The 7875-nt window shown below is 50.1% G+C and overlaps 5 protein-coding genes across 5 annotated transcripts; 2 read left to right on the top strand and 3 right to left on the bottom strand.

The window, feature by feature from the left end:
- Positions 1-300: 300 nt before the first annotated feature.
- On the bottom strand, positions 301-612 carry LOC142150632 (histone H4). The gene has a single exon (XM_075205829.1). The coding sequence runs from the start codon at positions 610-612 to the stop codon at positions 301-303; it is 312 nt and encodes a 103-aa protein (XP_075061930.1).
- A 1070-nt stretch (positions 613-1682) lies between these two features.
- On the top strand, positions 1683-2415 carry LOC142149781 (histone H1.01-like). The gene has a single exon (XM_075205089.1). It carries the CDS (start codon positions 1683-1685, stop codon positions 2361-2363), a length of 681 nt encoding a protein of 226 aa, XP_075061190.1. The 3' UTR covers positions 2364-2415.
- Positions 2416-2813: 398 nt separating this feature from the next.
- LOC142149780 (histone H2A type 1-like) lies at positions 2814-3335 on the bottom strand. Its single transcript, XM_075205087.1, has one exon. It carries the CDS (start codon positions 3256-3258, stop codon positions 2866-2868), a length of 393 nt encoding a protein of 130 aa, XP_075061188.1. The 5' UTR covers positions 3259-3335; the 3' UTR covers positions 2814-2865.
- A 199-nt stretch (positions 3336-3534) lies between these two features.
- On the top strand, positions 3535-3987 carry LOC142149779 (histone H2B 1.1). Its single transcript, XM_075205086.1, has one exon. The coding sequence runs from the start codon at positions 3560-3562 to the stop codon at positions 3938-3940; it is 381 nt and encodes a 126-aa protein (XP_075061187.1). The 5' UTR covers positions 3535-3559; the 3' UTR covers positions 3941-3987.
- A 462-nt stretch (positions 3988-4449) lies between these two features.
- LOC142149778 (histone H3) lies at positions 4450-4914 on the bottom strand. The gene has a single exon (XM_075205085.1). The coding sequence runs from the start codon at positions 4910-4912 to the stop codon at positions 4502-4504; it is 411 nt and encodes a 136-aa protein (XP_075061186.1). The 5' UTR covers positions 4913-4914; the 3' UTR covers positions 4450-4501.
- Positions 4915-7875: the final 2961 nt, after the last annotated feature.

Genomic DNA, 7875 nt, shown 5'->3' with positions numbered 1-7875 from the left:
TATATAATCTGGTATGCTTTACAATCGTGCATTGTTACCAGCAGGACGCGATAGTCTCTTATTAACAAACTTTTCTAAGGCAACACTGACACGCAGCGATCACCTTTGCATATGTTTCAAATAGCTAATCGTGTATCCTCGAGGATACAAAAGTTAAACAGATCACCGATATATAGTGGGGAGAATTCCACACATTCTACCGAGTACTAGGGCAATATTACAGCTCTCTAATGGAAGAGATGGGCGGCCCTGAAAAGGACCTTTGTGTGTGTAATGAAATTAGACGAGAGGAGTCAGTGCTCAGCCTCCGAATCCATACAGAGTACGGCCCTGTCTCTTCAGAGCATAGACCACATCCATAGCGGTGACAGTCTTCCGCTTGGCGTGCTCAGTGTAGGTGACGGCGTCCCGGATGACGTTCTCCAGGAAAACCTTCAGCACCCCACGGGTCTCTTCATAAATGAGGCCAGAAATACGCTTCACACCTCCTCTACGAGCCAGGCGGCGGATCGCGGGCTTTGTGATACCCTGGATATTATCCCGCAAGACTTTCCTGTGCCTCTTGGCGCCTCCTTTTCCGAGTCCTTTACCGCCTTTCCCTCTGCCAGACATGTTCAAAGGTAATCTTCTTTCCGTCTACAACAAACGAACTAAGTTACACGCTAGACAAGCTGTCCTTTTATACAGGAGAGGCGGACCTGATTGGGAACTTGAGGGAAATAGGGGAGGAGCACCAAGCAACAGGTTCCTGAGTCATACCAACACTGCCAGTTTTCAGGCCGTTGTAGTACAATTATATTTTGGTCCTGTAATGTCAATCAGGGCGACCTTTTGTTGTTAGAACGCAGAACGTAGATGTGTTCGGTTAACTCAGTATATGTTTCTGTTTTCTGAGCTCTCAGGCTGGGAATAAAGCGCTGCTTGCACTTTCACTCACTTTCTGTACCAGTCTGTGACCATTTATTCAGCGGCGGTGGCTGCATTCTGCATGCTCCGTGTTCAAACTGCCGTGTGACCATCCTTTCAGTGTTGTCTGGTAGGAGACTGTCGCAAATGTTAAATCGGGAATAGTGATTACTGGACATATTCAGAGCTGACGATTGTGGTGCATGACTGTATGCCTGTCAGTATGGAACATCTGTGTAACGTGACAGTCTCACAGGAGTCTGAAGGTTTAAAAAGGTAGAAATAAGACGTGAGAAGTGAAACATGACATAAAAGGAGAAGTAGGAAGGTTTACTCTGCTCAGTCACTGGGGGATCCGGGAGCTTTCTTTGGGCGCATCCACGTATTTGATCATAAGTTAAGATACAGAGAGGAGATTTAGGGAGATGGGGGTGTTGGGTGTATTTTCAGTGTATTTGCCCGGGGTTCCTCAATATAAAAAGTCTACACACGACGAAAGGGCGTCACAATGTGCTGATGAAATAAAGGACAACGAGCCGGTATTATTACACTTCATATTAAACTCATTTCTTTCAGCCATAGAAACACAAAGCGGGAGCCGACATTCTAGAACGGCGTCCATGAGGATAATGGGCGTGGTAACAATACCCCCGGAATCTGCGCACATGATTGGCTCTTCACCACAGCCAATGGCTTCGCATTCCTGGGCTCTATATAACAACTCAGTTGATGATTATCTGCATGTAAAAGTTTTGTTTCTATTTGGTGCACGGAAAATGTCAGAGACAGCTCCCGCCGCAGCGCCCGCTGCTCCAGCAGAGGCCCCCGTCAAGGGAAAGCGTCAGCCGAAGAAAGCAGCTGCAGGAAGCTCCAAGAAGGGCAACAAAACGTCCGGTCCAAGCGTGTCTGAGCAGATTGTTAAATGCGTGTCCGCATCCAAGGAGCGCAGCGGTGTTTCCCTGGCCGCCCTGAAGAAGACCCTCGCTGCTGGAGGTTACGATGTGGAGAAGAATAACAGCCGCCTGAAAGTGGCGCTCAAGAGCTTGGTGACGAAAGAGACCCTGATCCAGGTGAAAGGCAGCGGCGCCTCCGGTTCCTTCAAGCTCAACAAGAAGCAGCTGGAGAGCAAGGATAAGGCAGCTAAGAAGAAGGTGGCGGTGGTTAAACCCAAGAAAGCGGCAGCCAAGAAAGTGCCCAAGTCCCCGAAGAAGTCTCCCAGCGCAGCCAAGAGCCCGAAAAAGGCCAAGAAACCGGCAGCAGCCAAGAAAGCAGTAAAAAGCCCTAAGAAGCCGAAACCTGCTGTGAAACCCAAGAAGGCGGCCAAGAGCCCGGCTAAAAAGGCAGCTAAGCCCAAAGTGGCTAAGAGTCCGGCTAAAAAGGCAGCTAAGCCCAAAGTAGCCAAGAGCCCGGCTAAAAAGGCAGCTAAGCCGAAGAAGGCTGCTCCTAAGAAGAAGTAACTTGGAGCCGCACTCCTGTCAATCACACAAAGGCTCTTTTCAGAGCCACCCACTCGGTCTCGACAGAGCTATATAGTATATATCCCCCTCCACACACACTTTTCTGTTACTCTATGGGGGTGGATGTGTGCGCTATGAAGCTGAGCTCTAGAGTAGCTGTTTCTTTCCGGCGGTGGTGCGAGAAAAGAGATTATAGCCGTATATACTGACTCCTGCCGTCTTATTATAAAGTGTCTGCAGCTTGTTTAAACGTAACGTCAGTGCACCGTGACAGTGCCATATATGGTTCACTTTTGTTTAATAGACGACACCGCCAATCTGGATGGGGGAGTTTAGTTCAACTGTGTCCGTTATCTAACGAGCATTACAATGTAACCTCGTCTAACTCGAGTTAACACACAGCTAAAGCGGGATGTTATAGTCGTGGATCAGCTCTTTAGGGACGGGGTGGGTGGCTCTGAAAAGAGCCTTTGTGTTGTGGGGACAATTATCCAGCAGGAAATTACTTGCTCTTGGTTGGTTTATGGCTCTCGGTTTTCTTGGGCAGTAGGACGGCCTGGATGTTGGGCAGGACTCCTCCTTGGGCGATAGTCACCCCACCGAGTAGCTTGTTGAGCTCTTCATCGTTGCGCACAGCCAGCTGTAGGTGACGGGGGATGATGCGGGTCTTCTTGTTATCACGGGCGGCATTCCCAGCCAGCTCCAGAATCTCAGCAGTCAGGTACTCCAGCACCGCTGCCAGATACACCGGGGCGCCAGCTCCCACACGCTCCGCATAGTTCCCCTTCCTCAGCAGACGGTGAACGCGACCGACCGGGAATTGGAGACCGGCTCGAGATGAGCGAGTCTTGGCCTTAGCACGGGTCTTACCGCCCTGTTTGCCTCTTCCAGACATTTCAACTTATGTGTAAGTCAATCTACAACAATAAGGCTATCTGTCCCGCCTCCGTATATTTATACGCTGTAGGGACAGACACCCTTCTCTCATTGGTCCGCTATCAAATTAGCTAGTGCCGCTCAAGTTCAAACAAACACCAATCCGCAGCAGCGGGTGGGATTTGACATCGCACAACATCCAGTAGTGCACAGAGCAGACTGTGGGTCTCATTTACATGGGCTGCCTATAAATAGAGCGGCTGTGGGAGGTATCAGGAACAGTTTCTGCACATTGTGATTGGGATCGTTTTGTCGCTATAATGCCTGAACCAGCCAAGTCTGCCCCAGCAGCCAAAAAGGGCTCAAAGAAAGCCGTCACCAAGACCCAGAAGAAAGATGGCAAGAAGCGGAGAAAGAGCAGGAAGGAGAGTTATGCTATTTATGTCTACAAGGTGCTGAAGCAGGTCCACCCCGACACCGGCATCTCCTCTAAGGCCATGGGCATCATGAACTCCTTCGTCAACGACATCTTTGAGCGCATTGCTGGAGAAGCTTCCCGCCTGGCTCACTACAACAAGCGCTCCACCATCACCTCCAGGGAGATCCAGACCGCCGTACGTCTGCTGCTGCCCGGAGAGCTGGCCAAGCACGCCGTGTCCGAGGGCACCAAGGCCGTCACCAAATACACCAGCGCCAAATAATTCACCCGTGATATCCTGAGACCACAAAGGCTCTTTTCAGAGCCACCCACCTTCTCTCTGATCGGGCTGTATTCACATTCCCTGTAAGTCATGGATAACAGGTTTTCCTATACTGTACCACCACCATCCCCTGTACGAATGTTTATTACAATACATACAATTCTACCAGCCAACGTTCTAAATAAGCCGACTTCAATTTAATATTTTGTCTGTCTTGCAGTATCTATTTAACGGCTTGTAGAATGAATCCGCTCTCGCCCATTGGGTAACCCAGACGTACTTTAGTTACTCTAGGAATCAGTATAGACCCAGGCAATGTTTCGTCCTGCACCGAAGGGAGAACTGTTGTTAAAATGAATTTTAGGGACGTTACAGTAACACTTAAAAAAACGGGATAACTTTTAAAACAGGTTTTAGATCTCAACATGTATAAAGCACCCGCCCCTCCCAGGTCATATAATGTCGGAAAGCTGGGTAGATGGGAGGATACAGCTCGTTCGAATGCGCATTTGGTGGCTCTGAAAAGAGCCTTTGTGCTGTGTACGTAGGAGGGACGAGTATCTATGCTCTCTCCCCTCGGATCCTGCGGGCCAGCTGGATGTCTTTGGGCATGATGGTCACTCTCTTGGCGTGGATGGCGCACAGGTTGGTGTCCTCGAAGAGCCCCACCAGATAAGCCTCGCTGGCCTCTTGCAGAGCCATGACTGCTGAGCTCTGGAAGCGCAGGTCGGTCTTGAAGTCCTGGGCGATCTCACGTACTAAGCGCTGGAAGGGCAACTTGCGGATCAGCAGCTCGGTGGACTTCTGGTAGCGGCGGATCTCTCGCAGAGCAACAGTGCCGGGACGGTAGCGGTGAGGCTTCTTCACGCCGCCAGTAGCTGGGGCGCTTTTCCTGGCAGCTTTGGTCGCCAGCTGCTTGCGGGGAGCTTTCCCGCCGGTGGACTTGCGAGCGGTTTGCTTAGTTCTAGCCATTATTCAAAATTATAATGAATATTAAAGACGGCAGCTTAACAATCCTATTTATACATAGCGCTGCACGATGATTGGATGAGTTAAGCATTCCCCCCTCCTTTGATTGGCTTAAAATAAACTGTGGACTATTTCAAATTAACCCGCCAGTAGTAACGTACTTCCCAGATCAACGGTATACTAAGTCTTATTAGCAACTCGGGAATGAATTTGAGCGGGAAAGCATTACTTTGTTTCCACGCAGCGTTCAAACAGATGTTATATTTACTGTGTGGGAAAAACAGCCACCATTAACCCCATGCTCACCACCAGTTATTGGGATCCGCCGATCATTTGTTGCCACCGAACAGCCAGAAATTGCAGTCAACACTTTCTTCACATTTTAGTTTTTTCTTATTTTTATTGGTATTCTCTTAAAACTAAGCCGATATCAATCCATCACACAAGTACCCAGCAGCATCAATAAAGGTCCAGTACCCGTTGGAGTCCCCCTGTTCTCTGAAATATGCCAGTCACACTTCTCCAAAATGCTCCACGTGTATAGTATAACCATGTATGTCACCGTGCCATTAGAATATGGTCTCTCAGGGTTATATCATAGGACAAAAGGTTTCCCTTTCTGAGGCAGGTGATAGCTTGGCAAATAAGGTTGCTTTTGGGCCAGTCAGTAAGCTGGCAACAAACATGGGCTATGCGTTACCCTGGTATCCTCACAGATGCCAAGCAATATAGAGCAGACAGATTACCTTTTATCCAGAGACACATAAAATAACACAACTTAAGTTTTCACATGTAACATAATTTGTGGGCAGTGTTAGAGCACAGTTACAATCTTTTTGTTCCTTTTTAAGCTAAACTGTGGTCATCATAAACACGCACAACTCTTTGTTCCCTCATGCTCCCCTCCCCTTCTCATATACCCCTCCTCCACTCCATGCAGTCCTTCCATTCCCTCTCCTTTATCTACCCTCTGTCTCTCACCATGGGGTATATTTAAGAAAGCATGATAGTGCTCTTACCGGCAAATTAAGCTTCCTGGGTGTCCTCCGCAAATTTATGAAAGGTGCATTGCAGCAGATATCGTGGATATCTGCTGCTTTGCACTCATCTTCGTTTTTAGGAGTAGTTGACATTCAACAGTATGGTGACTGCTCCCAGCTCAAATCTAACAAGTTCCGAAAAAATCCAATGCTGTCATCTCTGCTCCGAAGAGCAGAGCTGGGCAGCGCATGTGTGGAGGGATCACAGGATCCCTCCCTGTCACTTACAGCTCTATCTCTGCAACGATAGTTGCAGAGACAGAGCAGGGATCTCTGTGCGCATGTGCAGTTCTTCGAAATGCACATGCGCAATTGAAGGATGAAGAGAACGAGGAGTAGATCCGGAGACAGCGCTTCCGAAGAGGGGGGGTAAGTATGATTTTTTTGTAATCACAGAAACAGCAGTTTTTCGAAACAGCTGTTCCTATGATCTGTTGTTCATAAATTTGAGAAATAGTTCAATCCTTATCCATGCGATAAGGATTGATAACTATTTCTCACTTTTGCCGATGATTGATAAATGCGCCCCATGTCTCCTTGCTCAAGTCCTATACCCATCCTCACCCCCAGCTCCCCCCGTCCTACCCTAATCACAACCCACCTCCCCGCTCAAGTAACCCTGCCAATCTCATCCATATCTCCCCACTTCCCTCCCTCGCTTTCTCCTGTGCCCTCTGGAACTGCAGTGTCATGTGCAATAAACTGCCCTCTGTCCGCAACCTCTTCATCTCCATCTCTCTTAGGGGTCTATTATTACCCTACGCTTTTTCAGTATAAACTTTTCAATCCCCATCCCATAGATGCGGATTCAAAAGTTTCTCAAATTTATTAACTCTCCGTTGGTGCCCCCTTTGGTTCCTTCCACTTACCTTGTCTTCCGATCAGCACCTGTAAGACAAGAGAGACAGCACAATGACAGCCCTTCCCAACACCTCTGTTACTTACCCGATCCAGAGGGACCGCTATGGAACTCACCACACCGGACGTTACCTTAGACCGACCACTCTCACGTCCTGAGACGCTGTGCCCCACAGGCCTGCGCCCGCGGCCGTTAAGCCCGTCTTGTCCTGAACTTGGGTGCCCTTCCGGACGGATGGATGGGGTTCTATAAACCGCTCCAGAACTCTTCTTAGTACCTACTTAGGAACCGAGTGTTCCGTACTCTACGTCAGGTCCTAGCGTCCTGCTAAAAGAGTAATTGGTACTCACTTGTTCCGCGCAGGAAACTCAGCTTGACCCGCCTTCTTCGGGTCTTCCAGGCTCTCCAACCGCCGGCGCCTCTTCTCCTGTTTGGCGCTGTCAAAGGCTGCTTTGCGGGGGCGCTCTTAGCCCTTACAAGGGCTCCCCACCGACGATCTCTGCTCCGGCGTCTTGCTTGAAGTCTTCGGGCATCAGGGTAGCTCACAGCCCTTACAAGGGCTGCCTAACGCTTCCGCCGCTGCTGGACGTCTGGACGCGCCGCTGCTGGACGTCTGGACGCGACGTCCTCCTACTTCCCCTCCGCCGCCGCACAGCCCTCGCGTTAGCGCCCGGCGACAGAAAAAGCCGCGGGCACACTGACGATATCAGCCGTTGCCGCGAGCCCTGATTGGCTAGCGGTGGCACCAGTAGTTTGAATGGCCGGAGGCGAGCCAGGATTGGTTCGCCGACCCGGCCGCTGATTGGCCAGCAGCGGGAAGTAAGCCGGGATTGGCTCATTTGCCCGCTGCCACCGGGACCTTTCCAGGGAGGAATGAATACTCACCGCTGGACTGGTGAGTAGCTTTGTCCTGCGCCTCCCTCTCGGCCGCCTTGTCGCCGGGGCACTTCTCCACACTGCTCACCCCTCTTTCAATCCCTTTGCGCATGCTTCGACCGGTGACCTCGGGCATGCGCACAGAAATCCCTGAATGAAGAACATGCGGAAAGTGACATGGAGGGATCATG

The sequence above is a fragment of the Mixophyes fleayi genome, chromosome 4 (genome assembly GCF_038048845.1).
Source record: "Mixophyes fleayi isolate aMixFle1 chromosome 4, aMixFle1.hap1, whole genome shotgun sequence".
NCBI lineage: Eukaryota > Metazoa > Chordata > Amphibia > Anura > Limnodynastidae > Mixophyes > Mixophyes fleayi.
This window is presented reverse-complemented; position numbering and strand designations above follow the sequence as displayed.

What these genes read in the sequence shown, in the direction of transcription:
- LOC142150632 (XM_075205829.1), bottom strand. Translation starts at nt 612, where the DNA reads ATGTCTGGCAGAGGGAAAGGCGGTAAAGGACTCGGAAAAGGAGGCGCC.
- LOC142149781 (XM_075205089.1), top strand. Translation starts at nt 1,683, where the DNA reads ATGTCAGAGACAGCTCCCGCCGCAGCGCCCGCTGCTCCAGCAGAGGCC.
- LOC142149780 (XM_075205087.1), bottom strand. Translation starts at nt 3,258, where the DNA reads ATGTCTGGAAGAGGCAAACAGGGCGGTAAGACCCGTGCTAAGGCCAAG.
- LOC142149779 (XM_075205086.1), top strand. Translation starts at nt 3,560, where the DNA reads ATGCCTGAACCAGCCAAGTCTGCCCCAGCAGCCAAAAAGGGCTCAAAG.
- LOC142149778 (XM_075205085.1), bottom strand. Translation starts at nt 4,912, where the DNA reads ATGGCTAGAACTAAGCAAACCGCTCGCAAGTCCACCGGCGGGAAAGCT.